At 42.4% G+C, this 20,801-nt stretch overlaps 1 protein-coding gene across 1 annotated transcript in view; it reads right to left on the reverse strand.

Moving 5' to 3' along the window:
* Positions 1–20,801, reverse strand: part of LOC109874420 (pyruvate carboxylase, mitochondrial) — a 99,725-nt gene that overhangs the window by 61,419 nt on the left and 17,505 nt on the right. Inside the window, exon 9 of the mRNA XM_020466310.2 lies at positions 8,393–8,555. Coding sequence (XP_020321899.1) covers positions 8,393–8,555 — 163 coding nt within the window. The remainder of the gene's footprint in view (positions 1–8,392; positions 8,556–20,801) is intronic.

The following is a 20,801-nucleotide window of genomic DNA, read 5'->3' on the forward strand; positions in this document are numbered from 1 at the left end:
CTGCATTCTTATGCCACAGAAGATCACAGCAGGTACAGTTCCGTTAGGAACATTGACATGCTTAAAAAAGGGGATACTGTTCAAATTCCCTTTAATTACATAAATTGTAGCAATTTGACTAATTTAAACCCTCCTACCCTTACAATGGATTCTTGCTCATTAAATATTTGTGAAATAGTTCTTATCGGGTCAGTTCGTTAATAATCTAGGTTAATTCTTAGCTAAAATCTCTCAAAATGGTCAGATTATGTTCACGTAGTCTGTCCACGAGAGATTAATTTCCCTATAACCTAAATCAATGTCATAACCCAAGTTGTGCTTTCAAGTATGAGCAACAAGAGTTTACCTGAGTGGGCACCAGTGGGTGGGGAGACGAGCAAGTGTGACAAACAAGGCAACATGTTTTCCGTTTGGAGTAAATGGCTTCAGTTGCAAAATGTTTTGCTATAGTGCAAAATGTTTTTTTACGTGTGAAACTAATGAATACACCGCAGATTGTGTCATTGGTTGCAGTTTCTATTCCTGCATAGCTCACATTTTGTCTACCACCACAATGGTGGGGAATATATGAGATCATGAATCAATCTAAAATGTTCTTTCCAGCATAATGTCACTTCAGGTATAATTCTCAGGTCGCCTACATTCTTATGCCACAAATAACACAGCAGGCAAAGTACCGTTTGGAATGCTGACAGGAGATACTGTTCCAATTCCCATTTATTGCATAAATTGTAGCAACTTGCCTAAATTCAACCATTCTGCCCATACAATGGAGACTTGTTTAATTTTTGTGAAGTAATCCTAAACACAGTGTTGTAGTCAAGTCCCAAAACCTCGAGTGAAGTCCCAAGTGTTGGAGTCAGAGTCATCATTCACACCTTAGCCCAGGGCTAAGAGCCTCTGAGTGTCCACACTTGCACATTGCAAAGTGGGCTGGTGCCAACCTTAGCCCGGGACTAGCTAGCCATGCTCCGGAGCAGGATTAGCACCGACTTTGGGGCTAGCCCCAGAAACACTTCCAAAAGCTGCACTTAAAACATAATTTGCATTTTATTTATCCATTATTTTACCAGTTAAGTTGACTGAGAACACATTCTCATTTGCAGCAACGACCAGGGGAATAGTTACACGGGAGAGGAGGGGGATGAATGAGCCAATTGTAAACTGGGGATTATTAGGTGACCGTGATGGTTTGAGGGCCAGATTGGGAATTTAGCCAGGACACCGGGGTTAACACCCTTACTCCTACGATAAGTGCCATGGGATCTTTAATGACCTCGGAGGGTCAGGACACCGGTTTATCGTCCCATCCGAAAGACTAAATATATGCATGTGATGCGTTCTGCAAGCAATTTGAAGTACATTTATATAATTTTCTCCAAGGTAAAAAAAAAAACACTTTAATCCGTGCAAAAACTTGATGCAGTGACTTAGATCGCTACGCCAACAGCGGTTGCTATGCAGGCTGGCTAACTTCTTCCAAACAAGTCCGACTCCTGTGATTGGAGTCGGAAGGAATCAACTCCCAAAACGGATGCGGGCACACACCATATCATTATTGCAGTTCTACTCACAGGCTGACTACACCGCTCGCGTAGCGTGCGCAGCAAAATACATTTAGAAATCGATATTATCTAATTATTGCACCCACACTGCTCACGAGCGTCTGCGTTGCCAAGGAAAAAAAATAGTTATATTTCTGACACAGATCACGCTGCAAGTCCCGCCTCTCCCATCTCCTCATTGGTATATGGAAGCAGGTACCCACATGCCATCTCCTCATTGGTTATACCCACGACTGAAAGACGAACGAGGTCGGTGGCAGTAATTCACCTAATTCATGAAAGTTGCCAATCGCAATAAAGTCAAGAGAAGAAAAAGCCTGGAAGGAAGAGAGGTGTCTAGAAATTATTCGTTTGACTGTTTTATGTGTGGATTAATTGTCGGAGTAGAGGACATTGTGCATTTTAGGTAAAATAACAACAATGTTTATATCCCAGGACAAATTAGATATCAACAGCAAGCTAGCTAAATAGGACAAATTATCTAGCAAGTGCAAGCTAACTAGCCATAAATGTTTGTTTTTCGACCTGTCCCCAAATTAATATAATTGGTTCAGCCGGTTTGGGTTCCGTGCACGACGACTACATTTGCATTCTAGACTGCAGCCTTTCTTAAAGTGTGGGTCACAGACCTGTTAATGGTGGGTCATGACGTTTCAGTAAAATGTTTAATTATTTAATTAATTACTGGAATTGATTTGGCCAAGTGCAACTGCCCTCTGTTCATCAGCGCTGTGCCTGCTCGGTTTGGCTGTGCCTGCTCGGTTTGGCTGTGCCTGCTCGGTTTGGCTGTGCCTGCTCGGTTTGGCTGTGCCTGCTCGGTTTGGCTGTGCCTGCTCGGTTTGGCTGTGCCTGCTCGGTTTGGCTGTGCCTGCTCGGTTTGGCTGTGCCTGCTCGGTTTGGCTGTGCCTGCTCGGTTTGGCTGTGCGAGGAAGATGCCCATGTGCTTTACCATTTCTTTTTTCTGCAGTTCTCTTGAAGCTGACTTTGCGACCCACACGCTGGTGCTCGTTCAGCAGCAAATGCGCCGTTATGCAGGAATGTTAGTCGCATGTGCATTTGTCCGTTAGCCCAGGGCTTTGGAATACAAGTGTGAATCCTTAGCCCAGCTCAAAAAAAAAAAATAATAATAATAATAATCTTAACTGTGGTTAACAAATGCCTGTGTGAACACGGGCCCAGTCTTAGCCAAGTCAAGTCGCGAGACCCTTGGCAGACAAAGCTGCCATCCAACAATCTTTGAAGCCTCATTTCATAATGTGACTAAGCTGACGTACAAACATTCCAAATTAGTAGGCCTAGCTAATACAGTAGCTATTGCCATGAATTATGCAATGAGAGAGACATTCTGACTGGTCAAGTCAGAGTCCAAGTCACCACTGGTCGAGACACGAATCACAAAAATTGTGACTTGAGTCCAAGTCCTGGACTTGAGTACTGACAACCTGACAAAGTAAACTGATCCAATGGCAGTCATTTCCTACAGAGCCATTGACAAATATTCAAGTATCCATCCAGTGTTCCAGATTTCTATGAAATATTACCTCAAATGAAAATATAAAAAGATATTTCTCAAATTATAATTAATGTTAAAAAGCAGCTTTTCTGTGCCCCAGCTTGGAGAATAAACTCTCCTCCTCACAGCTGCCCATGTCCCTTATAGTGGTTGATACTGACAAGCACACGGCAGAGCACTTTAAAAATCACCACTTCATTAAGTCAGGATTCCGATTTGACTCAGCCATGCCTCCTTGCCCGTCCAACATTTCCTCATATCCCACCCCTTCTAATGCGTCTAGCCCCGATGCACCTCTTTTCCCCCTGACCCGCTACAAAGTTTCTCCCTGCAGGCAGTCACTGAGTCCGAGGTGCCAGAGGAGCTCCTGAAACTTGACCCCCAAAAAAACATCTGGATCAGATGGTTTAGACCCTTTCATACCTTAAGGTTGCTGTCCCTATCATCGCCAAGCCTCTCTCTCTCCTTTCTGGGGAGGTACCCATTGCTTGGAAGGCAGCCACGGTTCGTTCTTTATTTAAAAGGGGGGAGATCAAGCTGATCCTAACTGTTATAGGCCTATTTCTATTTTGCCCTGTTTATCAAAAGTGTTGGAAAAACTTGGAATAATCAACTGACTGGCTTTGAGGTCTATAGTATTCTCTCTGGTATGCAATCTGGTTTCCGCTCAGGTTATGGATGTGTCATTGTAACCTTAAAGGTCCTCAATGATGTCACCATTGCCCTTGATTCTAAGCAATATTGTGCTGCTATTTTTATTGACTTGGCCAAAAGCTTTTGATATGGTAGACCATTCCATTCTTTTGGGCCAGCTAAGGAGTATTGGTGTCTTAGGGGTCTTTGGCCTGGTTTGCTAACTACCTCTCTCAAAGAGTGCAGTGTATAAAGTCAGAAAATCTGCGGTCTCAGCCACAGCTTGTCACCAAGGGAGTACCCCAAGGCTCGATCCTAGGCCCCCACGCTCTTCTCAATTTACATCAACATAGCTCAGGCAGTAGGAAGCTCTCATCCATTTATATGCAGAGTCTCATACTGAGCTGACCCCTCCCCAGATTGTGTTAAATGCGCTACAACAAAGCTTTCTTAGTGTCCAAAAATCTTTCTCTACTCTTTACCTTTGTTTAGGAGGTGTTCAGAACATGTTAAGTGGTTCAGTAAGAAGAATGCCCCTCTCCCCACGGGTGTGATTACTACCTCTGAGGGTTTAGAGCTTGAGGTAGTCACCGCATACAAGTTCTTGGGAGTATGGCTAGACAGTACACTGTCCTACTCTCATCACATATCAAAGCTGCAGGCTACAGTTAACTCTAGACTTGGTTCCTCTATCGTAAATTGCTCCTCTTTCACTGCAGCTACCAAACTAAACCCGATTCAGATGACCATCCTACACATGCGAGATTATGGACAAATTATTTATAGATCAGCAGGTAAGGGTGCTCTCGAGCGGCGAGATGTTGTTTACCATTCGACAATCAGATTTACCAACAATGTTCCTTATAAGACACATCACTGCACTCTATACTTCTCTGTAAACTGGTCATCTCTGTATACCTGTTGCAAGACTCACTGGTTGATGCTTATTTATAAAAATAAAATAAAAACTCTTAGGCCTCACTCCCCCCTATCTGAGATATCTACTGCAGCACTCTGTCTGCATCCTCCACAACACCCGTTGTGCCAGTCATATTCTGTTAACTTCTTGGATATAGGGGGCGTTCTTTTAATTTATGGATAAAAAAACGTTCCCGTTTTAAACAAGATATTTTGTCACGAAAATATGCTCGACTATGCATATAATTGACAGCTTTGGAAAGAAAACACTGACGTTTCCAAAACTGCAAAGATATTGTCTGTGAGTGCCACAGAACTAATGCTACAGGTGAAACCAAGATGATATTTCATACAGGAAGTGCCCCAGATTTTGAATGCGCTGTGTTCCAATGTCTCCTTATATGGCTGTGTATGGGTCACGAATGAGCTTAGACTTTCTGTCGTTTCCCCAAGGTGTCGACAGCATTGTGACGTATTTGTAGGCAAATCATTGGAAGATTAACCTTAGACTACATCTACCAGGTGGCCGCTTGGTGTCCTCCGTTGCAATTATTGCGTAATCTCCAGCTGCGTGTATTTTTCGTTTGCTTCGAGGAGAAACACAGCTGCCACGAATGATTTATCATCGAATAGATATGTGAAAAACACCTTGAGGATTGATTCTAAACAACGTTTGCCATGTTTGTCGATATTATGGAGTTAATTTGGTAAAAAGTTCGGCGTTGTAGACTGCATTTTCGGATTTTTTTCTTAGCCAAACGTGATGAACAAAACGGAGCGATTTCTCCTACACAAATAATATTTTTGGAAAAAAATGAACATTTGCTATCTAACTGAGAGTCTCCTCATTGAAAACATCTGAAGTTCTTCAAAGGTAAATTATTTTATTTGAATGCTTTTGTTTTTGTGAAAATGTTGCCTGCTGAATGCTAGGCTTAATGCTATGCTAGCTATCAATACTCTTACACAAATGCTTGTGTAGCTATGGTTGAAAAGCATATTTTGAAAATCTGAGATGACAGTGTTGTTAACAAAAGGCTAAGCTTGTGAGTGAATATTTTTCATTTCATTTGTGATTTTCATGAATAGTTAACGTTGCGTTATGGTAATGAGCTTGAGGCTATAATTACGCTCCCGGATGCGGGATTGCTCGACGCTAGAGATTAAAGGTCCCCAAAGCACACACATCCCTGGGTCGCTCGTCTATTCAGTTCGCTGCAGCTAGCAACTGGAACGAGCTGCAACAAAACACTCAAACTGGACAGTTTTATCGCAATCTCTTCATTGAAAGACTCAATCATGGACACTTAATGACAGTTGTGGCTAATTTGCATGATGTATTGTTGTCTCTACCTTCTTGCCCTTTGTGCCCAATAGTGTTTGTGTTGTGTTGCTACCATGTTGTTGTCGCTACCATGTGTTGTCTTAGGTCTTTATGTAGTGTTGTCTCTTGTCGTGATGTGTGTTTTGTATTTAGATTTTTTTTTATCCCAGTCCCCGTCCCCTCAGGTCTTTTGCCAGGCCGTTATTGTAACTAAGAATTGGTTCTTAACTGGCTTGCCTAGTTAAATAAAATAACTTTTTTTTAACTGTCCTGTTGGGAAACCGTGTGGTTTAGGCATACTGCAGAAAAACTGCTGATTTGCCAGCTGAGCCAATGAGACACACATGCACCTGGCTATTCAAATTAACTTCTACCTAGGGGCACACGGTCCAAGCCCGGCTGCACCAAGTCAAATAGTATCGATTGATTCAGGATTTAGAACCACACGATGGCACTTTACTATAACAGCAGTAAATGCAGACTGATTATTACCATTTGATATTTTTTGGTTAGCTACCTAACTAGCTAGCTAGTTCATCGTGACTCTGGCTACTGCTGCTACCTAGAGTCAGGTAAAAAATGATTGGCATCCTTGATAAAGCTGAGAAGAAAATATAAAAAATAAGCTATATTGTATGCTTCCCCCCCTCCACCCCCAAAAAAAACATTTTATACTAATACAATTGCTCAGATAGTTTGTATTTCTCTCACTCACCAGTGGTGGGTTTCGCATCAAAATAAGGATGCATAAGTTGGAAGTACCCCATACCTACTGTAAAATATGGTGGTGGATCTTTGCTGTTATGGGGCTATTTTGCTGCACCCCTACCTCTTCCCAGGCTTTACTAGATGTAAGCAACTTGTAAATGGGAATGTGACAAGTTGTTTTGTTTCATTCTTTTTGCACAAACATTCTTATTCCTCTCACAATGTCTAGGAAAGCAGAGAGAGAAAAAAGGGTGACATTGAGTTGCAGAGACTGGCGAGGGATCAAAGCCAGCCCTCATTCAGACAAACGCAGAGTAGAGTGAGAGAGTAGAGAGAAGTAGAGTAAGAGAGAGTGGAGAACCTGTCTGTAGTGTTTACCACCTCTACCAGCCTGTCCCTGGCCAGCATTGAGACATTCACACTGCATTTCACCCATCAGTGTCCACTCTACACCTATTGATTTCACGTGATGCCCATCCATAACGCATCTATCCGTCGATATTTATGCTCTACCCATCACCTGCTGCATTCAAACTACAATTTGCACCCCCCTTTAATCTAGCCAATAGTCTCCTAAATCTCTAATGGACAATAATTATGGCTACATAATATTGCCTTTCAATTAGAGGCAAGGATAGCAAAGGCCAAAACTGCATTTCAAACTCTCTCCTCCTCCCTCCATTCAGACAGGCAGTTCTCCAAATCCTACAGGGTGCTTTGAGAAAGTCTTTGAAGTCATGAACGTAAAAACAAAGAATAAAATGGCTTTGATACACCCTTAACTGTCAGAACTGTGGAATTAGAAAGTAATATTACCACTTTCTCAGCACCTTGATGCAGTCAAAAACACAATTCCTGTGATTTATACATTTCCACACTTGAGTTTGGAATAATACTGTGAAAACAATAATGCCCTTTTAGTGTTAGAGCTGTTTGGAAAGAAAGCCTACAATTTCAGCCTGTTGTGGTTGGATGGAGTTGACCTTCCGTGGGGACATCACCATGCAGTAAATTACTTAATAGACCAATAAAAGAAGATGAAAACCTCTGCCAATAACAGCTCATTTTGTTTTCCCCTCCCCCAGACAGTCCTAGCTAAATTCTTGCTTCAGAAATTGCTCTTTGCTATGAAGCTATTTTTGTTTCTTTTTGAACAATTTAATTGATAACTATCATAGCAAGGCACTGGATTTTCCCTCTGAAATGATTTGATATCGAGATGAAAACCGCTGCATTGGACCTTACATTTCAAGGGGAAAGACATTCTCATGGACAGAAAAATCATCTAGCAGTCTCAAATTACTGAGGAATGATGTAATAATTGCCCACATTGATATGTCATCACACTAGTCTCAGGAATTAGGGGACGTGGTTAGACTAGTTGTTGAATACAGTCAGACATACACACTGTGGGACTACTCATCATTCTACATTGCCGTGTGGCATTTGATGTCATTGATTTAACACAAAATGTCTGAAAACTCACTGGTCATGGATTTACATCTGCTGCCATCAAATACCTTACTACCCTAAAAAAATGGACATGCATAACTAGGGCCAGGAGTTTTTCCTCCTGAGTCCAAACAGGAAAAAAAGTCTGGCCAATAATTCTGTCAGGGCTCATGGTTAGGAAACCTTTTGGCCCTACACCGAGTGAGAGAATGCAGCCCATTATAACTGAGTGGCAGTAGCCTGCGGGGAGGTGGAGGGGGGAGGGGGGCTGTTGCTTACCTCTAGCCGTCCAGTGTCAGGCTGGAAGCCGCGGGCAGGGTCCTCTGTGGTCACACGGCATTGGATGGCGAAGCCATTGATCCGGATCTTATCCTGCTTCAGGCCCAGCTCTGGCAGGCTACGCCCCTCACACACACGCAGCTGAGCATGAACCAGGTCCACACTGACAGGAGAAAGGGGGAGTGTAAAAAGATCATTTTACTGTCAAAATTGACAAGGAAAACACAAGCAAATGCACTCTGTTGTGCCTAAAGTAACCAGCCCAGCATGTCTATTCCCCTACATGATGCAGACGTGGTGGTGACTTTCACAACTGATGTGAAGATGAGTTCGAAACCTTTCCATTTCAAACCGTGATATTGGGTTCATGAAACGCCTTCAGTGAAGTTGAAGAAAAAAAAAAAAAAAACTTGTTATATTAACAGAAATGATTGTCCATTTCATTCTAATTAAGAAAAAGGTGTGTAGATAATCAATTCTGGTCATTTGAACTTTTTAGGGCTCCAAACAATATGCAGGAATGTTTTTTACTGGTCATAGAGAAAACAAATCCAAGTCTATGATACCACTTTTCTACTCCTCTGACTGGCTAAAAAGCATATGTGCATGTCTGTCTCTCCAGGCTGAGGGAATATGTTGTTACTAAATGAAGAGGAAGGGACACAGTTTCTTAAATTAGTGATGTTCAACATTAAAAAGTAACAGTGTCTTGGCTGGAAATTGTTGTATCAAACCACATTTCCATCCAGTTTTTATGCGCATTAAGTCTTACCGTATCAACAACAAAAAACACTTTTAAAAAAGACAGCTGTGATGGAACCAGGTCGTTTCGATACAATTTAATAAAAGCCGACAAATAATTTATTTGTTCAACATGGTGGGATCTTTGTGTCTGTAAAATAAATTCTGAGCGAAATAGCGGGGGTAATACCCATCATATCCACCATATCAAAGTAAACTTAGAGTCACACGAAATGGTGTGATCCTCCCACTACGACTCAGGAAACCATGCAATTTATTAGGCTAAAGATACATATGATTAACTGCACAGGGTGGTGAAAGTGCACGTGTTCTTCATGCTCCTTTCCAATAAACATTGAGGGTCTGACTGGTGAATTGATCGATGCTTGACAAAAAAATTGAAAATGCGATGGAAACGCATTGAACTTAACATTTTTATTCGGTACATGAAAACATAAGCAAAAAAGTACATTGTGCACTAAGTCTTCTCACACTGATTTTTAGTCTATTTGGTGGAAACACCAACAGTGGGAAAAAGTGCATATTTTCTTGGTGAATTTTAGAACATTTGTTTGAAAAATGTGTCACCAGTTCAATGGAAACCTAGCTATGAAATTGAATTATTTTGGCTGGTAGTGACACACTTTATGAACTCTCAAACACACAGGCCAAATATTTTAATACAAGACATGACAAAGATAAATTTCAGGCCTTGGAGTAGACTGGATACTCTGTGTCATAAAGACAGAATATATTCCAAACCGACAGAACCAAATGCAGGAAGAACTGTACAGGCCGAGAATAACTGACTAACTTGGACACAACAATATTTTCATACTTGCATTTAATTTATACCATTATTTATTTGTTGGCAAAGTTTCCATCACCAAATTGTACGCAAATATAAAATCATAAGATCATGAATAACCAAATACACAAACCTATCTAAAACAGGAATACTCTTCCCCAGGCAATACATTTGATGTAGAAAAAGCACTTAAAGTAAGAAAGACAAAGAATTTCTCTACAAACAGGGCCAAACTAAAATGTTCATTGTAAGATAATTGTGCAATTCTATAATTTAGTTGCAGCCTGGAACATGACATTTATGTAGCGGTGTTCATTCTCAACACAGCTCTTTAGACGAGTACCCGGTCATACGTTTCATCTACTTGATGAGGTTTCTTTCATTTAGGAGTAAGTGGCCACATTTCAAACGTAATAAATAACAAGTCAACAGGCGTAGGGCTCATCTGGTGAGATCACTTGGGGGGGGGGGGGGGGGGGGGGGGAATAAGCAGCTTCTGCCTCATACGTTTCTTCTCGACTTAGGCATTGTGAAATATCTGAGATGCACAACTGTGTTAGCTTAACCAATGTCTCTAACACATGACAACAAATGGGGGCAGTAATCCCTTTAAACATGTCAGACATGCTGTAAACAGTGAGTCCCTGCTTTGTTCTGTTATCTAATCTAACTCCTATATCCAGAGACCACAAGACGGACATTCTGCTACAGTTCCAAACAGTGTTGGGGTGGTAAGAAAGAAAAGGAAGAGGACAATAACAAGAAAAATACAGAAGGAAACGAGGACAGAGGAGAGGCGGAGGAAACTGCATTGCACAAAACCAAAGATGTGATATGAGCTGGAAGCAGAGGGAGGGAGGGGGAGACAGAAGGGGGGGGGGGGGGTTCCTATATACAGTCTGATTTCCTATTCCACTTTAATTGCTGATGCCATGCGGTGCATGTGGCGCTGGTGTGGGGGAAAATGCCCCTCTCCGCATAAATACCTAAAATCCTTCCACTGAAAGTCTCTCCGCTTTACCCCATCGCTATATGGATAAGATCCAGGTCATCTTTAAACCAGCCCCAACACATCAATCTGTTGACGAGCTTTCCTCATCCTTGTGTGCCAGTTTAGTACCCTTCTCCTTCTCCCCGCTCGCGTTTCCCATTCCTAATTTCTCGCAGACTAGACAAATGTGCAGCTGCAATCTAGCCACAACTCAGTGATTTGAAACCCATTATAGGGTCAGTGACAGACAGCCTATAATGACTGAGCTGTAGACACACACACTGCAGAAAGAGAATTTAATTGAGGGAGAGGAGTGGGAAGGAGAATTGGAGTAGTGCAAATGCTGAGAGAATTGAGGTCTGCCATAAGCCTGAATATGTAGAAGGGAAAGCACAACACACTCCACCCATAGTATGTGTATAGATATATGCACACACACACACAGCATTAAGAAAGTATTTAAACCACTTATTTTTCCACATTTCATTACAGCCTTGTTCTAAAATTGATTAAATGAAGTGTTTATCAATCTACACACACTACCCCATAAAGACAAAACAGGTTTAGAAATGTTTGCAAATTTATTTTATTTTTTTAATATATGAAATACCTTATTTACGTAAGTATTCAGACCCTTTGCTATGAGACTCAAAATTGAGCTCAGGTGCATCCTGTTTCCATTGATCCTTGAGATGTTTCTACATCTTGATTGAAGTCCACCTGTGGTAAATTCAATTGATTGGACATGATTTGGAAAGGCATACAACTAATATATATATATATATATAGCAGTGAAATTGTCCAAAGAAACAGCGGCCTCCATCATTCTTAAATTGAAGTTTGGAACCACCAAGACCCTTCCTAGAGCTGGCCAACCCGGCCAAACAGAGCAATCGGGGGAGAAGAGCCTTGGTCAGGGAGAAGACCAAGAACCTGATGGGCACTCTGACAGAGCTCCAGAGTTCCTTTGTGGAGATGGTATTTGTTATTTTATTTCAATTCCCATTAGCTGTTGCTAAAGCAGCAGCTACTCTTCCTGGGGTCCACACAAAACAATGACATAATACAAAACGTCATTAGACAAGAGCTCAAGGACAGAAGTAGATACATTTTTTTTAAAGGCACAAGTAGCCTACACATCAATGCATACACACACAAACGATCTAGATCAAATAGAGGAGAGGTGGTGTGCTGCGAGGGGTTGCTTTATCCGTTTTTTGAAACCAGGTTTGCTGTTTTAAGTCTCTGCAATAAGGGTTCTATATAATACTGTACATTCTTGAATTTGTTCTGGATTTGGAGACTATGAAAAGACCCCTGGTGGCATAAGTGTGTGTGTAAGTTGACTATGCAAACAATTTGGGATTTAACACATTTCTTATAAAAAGTGATGCAGTCAGTCTCCCCTCAACTCTTAGCCAAGAGAGACTGGAATGCATAATATTAATAATTAGCCCTCGGATTACAATTAAGAGCAAAATGTGCCGTTCTGTTATGGGCCAGCTGCAGTTTAACTAGGTCCTTCCTCGCAGCACTGGATCACAACTGGACAATAATCAAGATTAGACAAAACTAGAGGAGACTGCAGATCTCTTTATGGATAGACCTCTCCCATTCTTTACAACCATCGAATCTATAGGTTTTGACCATGACAGTTTACAGTCTAAGGTAACGCCAAGTCATTTAGTCTCCTCAACTTGTTCAACAGCCACACCATTCATTACCAGATTCAGCTGAGGTCTAGCACTTAAGGAATGATTTGTACCAAATACAATGCTTATAGTTTTAGAGATGTTCAGGACCAGTTTATTACTGGCCAAAACAGACTGCAACTCCTTGTTAAGGGTTTCAGTGACATTTGAGAAGCTTCCATTAAAGAAAACCATCAGATTTATTAGATTGCCATATCGTGGATTCAGAGCGGAGTTTGAAAAACCATAACAAGTTACGGGTCAATAATATCAAAGGCTGCTATGAAATCTAACATGTTGAGTTCATTTCTCTATAAGCATGCTGAAAGTCTTAATTTGTTTTCAGAGAAATAGCATTATATTTGGTCAAACACCATTTCCCCCCCAACAGTTTGCTAAGAGCTGGCAGCAAGCTTATAGGTCTGCTGTTAGAAGCAGTAAAGGCCGCTTTACCACTCTTGGGTAGCGGAATGAATTTGGCTTCCCTCCAGGCCTGAGGACAAAGACTTTCCTCAAGGCTCAGATTAAAAATGACAGATTGGAGTGGCTATAGAGTCAGCTACCATCCTCAGTAGGAGTGGCTATAGAGTCAGCTACCGTCCTCAGTAGGAGTGGCTATAGAGTCAGCTACCATCCTCAGTAGGAGTGGCTATAGAGTCAGCTACCATCCTCAGTAGGAGTGGCTGTAGAGTCAGCTACCATCCTCAGTAGGAGTGGCTATAGAGTCAGCTACCATCCTCAGTAGGAGTGGCTATAGAGTCAGCTACCATCCTCAGTAGGAGTGGCTATAGAGTCAGCTACAGTCCTCAGTAGGAGTGGCTATAGAGTCAGCTACCATCCTCAGTAGGAGTGGCTATAGAGTCAGCTACAGTCCTCAGTAGGAGTGGCTATAGAGTCAGCTACCATCCTCAGTAGGAGTGGCTATAGAGTCAGCTACCATCCTCAGTAGGAGTGGCTATAGAGTCAGCTACCATCCTCAGTAGCTTTCCATCTAAGTTGTCAATGCCAGGAGGTTGCCAATGATACATTTTTCTACCTCTCCCAAACTAACTTAACAGAATTAAAACTTACACTGCTCTTCTTTCATTAAATGTTTTTACTTTTTTTATGCACGAATATAATTACTCACTGTTTTGTCGTGAGCATTTCCTGCCTAAGTTTACCCACTTTGCCAATGAAGTAATCATTCAAATAAATCAACATCAAACGGTTGTGATGAATAAGCCAACTGATTCGATGAAAGATTGAGTTGAATTTGTCTTGCTGCCCATTATTTTATTTAAAGTACTTGATATTGGCTTTCATAACAGTTTCTTCTTTTTGCTGAGTTTAAAATCACAATTTCTCAATTTGCAGTGTCAGTCCGTCAGATGTGAAGCCAGACTTAGCCACTCTTTTGCCCCATCTTGCAACCATAGTTTTTCAATTCCTCAATCCATGGAGGCTTAACAGTTCTTACAGTCAGTTTCTTAACAGGTGCATGTGTCCCGGCTCCTCCTCTGCATTGCAGAGGCGGTTCCTCCTGCAGGCAGAGCCACTTGTGGAGCCACTCCTGCTTTCTCAGCCACTTGTTGAGTTTGATTCTCAGTCTTCCCACTGTGATTTTTCAGCCTTTATTTCAAATGGTGTAGTGTCCCTGGTAGATGGCAACCAAAATGTTTCAATCAAGATCTTAAGAGACACTGGAGATTTAGATAATTTTATTCTAGAATCTGTTTTGCCGTTCTCTAAAGAGTCTGATACTGGCAGTTGTGTAATGGTATGGGTTTAGTTCCATTCTCTTGTCCTTTACATGAAGTTACCCTAAAATGTGGTCTGGTAGAGGGTGATGTAGATGTTGGGGTTAGACCCCAGTTGCCAGTAGAGGGAGTCCACATGATTTTGGGGAATGACTTGGCAGGTAGTAAGGTGTGGGCAGATGGCAAACTAAACATCTGTAAGAAGCAACCTTCAGTGTCACCTGCAAGGGAATTGCCGGATCAAAACTATGTCTGAGGTATTTCCAGTTTGTGCGGTTACCCGCGCTGCCTCTCGTAAGGAGATTGAGAGTAAGCCAGAAAGTCTTGAGTTGCCAGTCAAACTCCAGACAGAACAGTTGACTAGTTCTAGAGATTCATTGATGGCTGAGCAAAAGGCTGATAGTAACTTGGCTGATCTGTTTGATAAAGTTGTTCCTGATTCAGTGGTGAGGAATAGTGCTCAGTGTTATTTGCTTCTGGATGGGCTGTTGGTCAGGAAATGGGTCTAGGAGAACCAGTCTTTCAAATAGTTGTACCTACTACTTTGCGAAATAAAGTGTTGCAAACTTCACATGGTGATGTGGCAGGTCATATGGGTGTTCGTAAAACTTATGATCGCATAGTTCGTTATTTTTTCTGGCCACATTTAAAGCAGGATGTATCTCAGTTTATTAAAACTTGTGATACGTGTCAGCGCACAAGCAAGCCGAACCAGGTTGTAAAGCCAGCACCTTGGTATCCAATACCAGCCATAGGGCAACCTTTTGAGCATCCTATTATCGATTGTGTTGGGACTTTACCAAGGTCCAAGTCAGGTCATAGCTACTTATTAACGGTTATGTGTCAAGCAACCAGATATCCGGCAGCTTTTTCCTTGTGTACCATAACTTCAAAATCAGTAGTTAAAGCGTTAATTTATTTCAACATTTGGGATTCAGATCTGGGGTCTAACTTAACCTCCCATTTATTTGCTCAGGTTCTCAAACAGCTTTAAATTAAACACAAGTCTACTGCGTTCCATGCACAGAGCCAGGGAGCTTTGGAACGTTTTCAAACTTTAAAATCCTTGCTTCGTGCATACTGTACAGAACTGTCTGCAGATTGGGAGGAGGGGTTACCTTGGCTGTTACTAGCTGCTCGTGAAGTAGTGCAAGAAATCACAGGGTTTAGCCCAAATGACTTCGTGTTCTTAGTTTAAAGTTAATAGTTTTGTTTACAATAAAGAACATTTTTTAATTGGCCTATACCGGTTGTTCGCGTCCCCTCATTTTTGCCACAGGCTATGAGCCGGCCTGTGACATTATCAATCATCCACAATAAAGCACAAATTATTTAGCATTACCATTTTAGGCCCAGCTGTTGGAACTTTGGCTTTCCTGTATATAGCCACTATATTGTGATCACTGCATCCAATGGGTATGGATACAGCTTTAGAACAAAGGTCTACAGCATTAGTAAAGATGTGATCGATACATGTGGATGATCTTGTTCCTGTAGTGCTTGAAAACACCCTGGTCGGTTGATTAATTGTCCCTAGAAATTCTAAGCAAACAGCTAGAGGCAGGGCTTTCTCCTATAGAGCAAAATTTTTATGGAATGGTCTGCCTACCCATGTGAGAGACGCAGACTCGGTCTCAACCTTTAAGTCTTTTATTGAAGACTCATCTCTTCCATGGGTCATATGATTGAGTGTAGTCTGGCAACGAACCGCCCTTGCCGTTTCTGCCTGGCCGGTTCCCCTCTCTCTACTGGGATTCTCTGCCTCGAACCCTATTACAAGGGCTGAGTCACTGGCTTACTGGTGCTCTTTCATGCCGTCCCTAGGAGGGGTGCGTCACTTGAATGGGTTGAGTCACTGACGTGATCCTGTCTGGGTGGGCGCCCTCCCTTGGGTTGTGCCGTGGCGGAGATCTTCGTGGGATATACTCGGCCTTGTCTCAGGATGGTAAGTTGGTGGTTGAAGACATCCCTCTAGTGGTGTGGGGGCTGTGCTTTGGCAAAGTGGGTGGGGTTATATCCTGCCTGTTTGGCCCTGTCTGGACGGGGCCAGTGTTCCACGACCCCTCCTGTCTCAGCCTCCAGTGTTTATGCTGCAGTAGTTTGTGTCGGGGGGCTAGGGTCAGTTTGTTATATCTGGAGTACTTCTCCTGTCTTATCCGGTGTCCTGTGTGAATTTTAGTATGCTCTCTAATTCTCTTTCTCGGAGAACCTGAGCCCTAGGACCATGCCTCAGGACTACCTGGCATGATGACTCCTTGCTGTCCCCAGTCCACCTGGCCGTGCTGCTGCTCCAGTTTCAACTGTTCTGCTTGCGGCTATGGAACCCTGACCTGTTCACCGGATGTGCAACCTGTCCCAGACCTGCTGTTTTCAACTCTCTAGAGACAGCAGGAGCAGTAGAGATACTCCTAATGATCGGCTATGAAAATCCAACTGACATTTACTCCTGAGGTGCTGACTTGCTGTACCCTCGACAACTACTGGGATTATTATTATTATTATTAGACCATGCTGGTCATTTATGAACATCTTGGCCATGTTCTGTTATAATCTCCACCCGGCACAGCCAGAGGACTGGCCACCCCTCAGCCTGGTTCCTCTCTTGGTTTCTTCCTAGGTTTTGGCCTTTCTAGGGAGTTTTTCCTAGCCACCATGCTTCTACAGCTGCATTGCTTGCTGTTTGGGGTTTTAGGCTGAGTTTCTGTACAGCACTTTGAGATGTCAGCTGATGTAACCTGAACCAGATTACAGAAACTGGTTACAGTGAGAAGCTTCCTCTTGAACGGACAGCTTGATGAAAACCAGTCAATATTCAGGTCCCCAAGAAAGTACGGTTTACGTCACACACACTATCAAGCAGTTCACACATATGATTTAGATAGTGACTGTTAGCACTTGGTGACCTACAGCAACAAAAAAAACTTTAGATGTGCCAAGTGAACCTGCAACCACAACACTTAAGATCTAAGCATTACAGGAATATGGCTCTGATAAGCATTTGTCCCCCAATAAGCATTTGTCTCTTCTATAGAGGTTATATCCTTGTATTGCTACTGATGTAAAAATCACATTAATTATCTAAGGGAGTCTCAGAAATGGCTAATATATTAATGTTATCAGATGTTAGGTTCATGAAATCAATAACTTGCTATGTATTAATATGGGCTATTTTCAGCCCTTTCCTGGGTAGCTTATCAGAGAGACATAATATTTAAAAGAGCAGACCAAGCAAGAGAAAAAAAAATATATATATATACATTTAGCAGTCCATTAATAAATTGGTGTGCGCGCTGCGGGGTTGAGGCTACAAACCCATAGGCTTGGCTCGCTCTCATCCCTTGCAGGCTTCTGGGAGGGAGGGTGGACAATGAGTCTGTCGTAATGGACGTACGCAATGTCTCCACAAGCTCTGGCAGCTTTCATGGCTGGCATCAGTTCTTCCCTCTTCTGGCACACTGTTCTGCTTACTGTTCTTCCGGTCCTGGACCTCTGGTCAGGTCGCCATTCTTTTATTAGTAGAATCCGAGTATTTGGACAAAACACTTTAAACTTTTCTTGCTTATAGGTCTCTTTTTGTTTAAAAGATCCTAAACGTGTGATAGAGAGACATCACTGGCACTGTCCTCAAAATGGTACTACCGCCGGCTTTGGGCTTTGTCATGGTAGCTATCAACGCATGTTAGGCTGTTACTCCTCGCAATTCCAGACAGGGCAGGTCACAGGAAAATTGAAAACAAACAGCAGGGTACTAGACAGCCACAAACCAGGGACAATCTGCCGTCCCAGCCACAATGGCTAACCGCGTTGTGGGCTGCGCTCAAGAAAACATTGCCAGCTTGATGTCCAGCTAGCTAGCAGCTAGGCTAGCTGTGACGACAAATAGCTCCTCAAACCTGTCCTTGGTCAACAGGATCACTGGAAAGATAAAAGCAGTCCCAGCAACTGATGCCAACTGCATCTCAGGAGCCAACATAAGCTAGGTAGCTACCATGAACTTCCAATATACTTTCAAACCAACAAAACTAAGCCTTCCAGAAAGACAACCAACTCCGCAGAACTCCATCAATCAGGCCTTTATGGTAGAGTGGCCAGACAAAAGCCACTACTGTAAAAAAGGTACATGACAGCCCTCTTGGACTGCTAAAAGTCCTTTAGATGCCTCAGACCATGAGAAACAAGAGTCTCTGGTCTGATGAAACCAACATTGAACTCTTTGGCCTGAATGCCAAGCATCACGTTTGGAGGAAACCTGGCACCATCCCTACAGTGACGCATGGTGGTGGCAGCAGCATCATCATGCTGCGTGGATGTTTTTCAGCAGCAGGGACTGTGAGACTAGTCGGGATCAAGGGAAAGATGAACAGAGCAACGTACAGAGAGATCCTTTGATGAAAACCTGCGCCAGAGGACCTCAGACTGGGGCGAAGGCTCACCTTCCAGCAGGGCAATGACCCTAAGCACACAGCCAAGACACCGCAGGACAAGTCTCGGAATGTCCTTGACTTGAACATCTCTGGAGAGACCTGAAAAATGCACATTTTTGTATATATATATATATATATGTGTGTGTATATACACATATATACATACACTTCTAAAAACCAGTTCTTGCTTTGTCATTATGTGGGTAGTGAGTAGATTAAATAAATGTTTTTCATCAATCAATTGTAGAATAAGGCTGTAAGGTAACAAAATGTGGAACAAGTGGAAGGGGTCTGAATACTTTCCAAATGCACTGTACATGGCCTCCATACAGCAGGGTACTGTTCCTAGAGAGGTGATGTTATGGCAACACAAGAAAAAGGATGAATGCACCAAAAAAGGACAGATGAACATTGACTGAAATGAGAGAACTGCTATTATGAGACTGGGGAAGTCAGAGTTTGAGGAGTTAACACATTGCGATTTCATGGGCCATTTCCAGTGATTCCCATTACCACACAACTTAGTCGGAAATGACAGAAGGGGGCCTTAATTGGTCTTAATCACTGTGACCAATTGAAAGTCATGATAAAAGGTGGAGGCAGACAGCCAAAAACAGAGCTGTCGTGTAATAACCTAGTCACCAGAGCACTATATTCAGTCCTGAGAATTCAACCCAGCTGGAGGAGAACATGGCCAGTGGCTGGTGGGCGTGGCTCAAATGCCTTTTTGGTGAGTTTCCGAAATAAGAATCAAGTGCATTTCCAGACCCAATCACTCAGAGGAGTGCTCCCGCTGAATGCCAATTGCAGTGTGACAGTTTCAATTTCATGTGACAAGATGGACATTTATAATGAATGAACCTACATTCCTTCCACGCGACCAGACAGGCACAAATACAGAAGTCTGTGCCAGGAGCACAGGAGAAACACACAAAAAAACAATTCGTATCAATTTGTGTGAGTCAGTGTTAAAAAAATGATGCTGCTTTGCTTTCATCCCTCCTGAATTATTAAAGAGAGGACTTTGCTGCATCTGATAAGTGCATGCTATTGTCAGTGTTTCACCTCTAAATGCATTTGACAGGTGAGATTAGGCATTTCATCATCTTTAGTGTCCAGAGTAGGAAGTCCAAAAGACAAAGCACTGCGAGACTATTTGTGGACTAGGATTCTGGCTCTTAATGTAGAACTCAGACAACCTGGACTGTGATTTATATGGAAAAGGAAAACGGCATAAGAACATAATGTTCTTAAGCATCTGCTATAGCAGTCCATTTACTTCACCGGTACGACACCTCTGTAGGGTTCCTTTGCGTTGTCACAAAGCAAGATATTCAGTCCTTGACTAAGTAGTATCATGTGTTCCCATCTGGTTCCTTTTCTTCCTCCATGATAAACTTAACTCTTCAATCAAGTTCCCAAGCAGAGGAAACCCAAGTCAACCATAACAATCAAGTTCCCAAGCAGAGGAAACCCAAGTCAACCATAACAATCAAGTTCCCAAGCAGAGGAAACCCAAGTCAACCATAACAATCAAGTTCCCAAGCAGAGGAAACCCAAGTCAACCATAACAATCAAGTTCCCAAGCAGAGGAAACCCAAGTCAACCATAACAATCAAGTTCCCAAGCAGAGGAAACCCAAGTCAACCATAACAATCAAGTTCCCAAGCAGAGGAAACCCAAGTCAACCATAACAATCAAGCAGAAAAAGCATCAAAAAACAGAAACTAAAAAAACTCATTCATTGGCTAGACTCACACCAAAAGGCTTTGTCCACTCATCTGGAAATACTGACTGGATTACCTACATGACTATATGGATTTAAATTCATGTATATTACTTATGATTTTATTTCAAGTAGGATAGCAGCCAACACGAAATGACTAATATTGATAACCATCTAGATGTCACGTTAACCATCTAGATGTCATCATTGGCAACAGCACCAGGACAGAGTGCCCTTCGCTCCTGCTTAACAAGCACTACCATCCAGCAGGAGCGTGGGAAATAGTTAA

This window comes from Oncorhynchus kisutch, linkage group LG29 (genome assembly GCF_002021735.2).
Source record: "Oncorhynchus kisutch isolate 150728-3 linkage group LG29, Okis_V2, whole genome shotgun sequence".
Classification (NCBI taxonomy): Eukaryota; Metazoa; Chordata; class Actinopteri; order Salmoniformes; family Salmonidae; genus Oncorhynchus; species Oncorhynchus kisutch.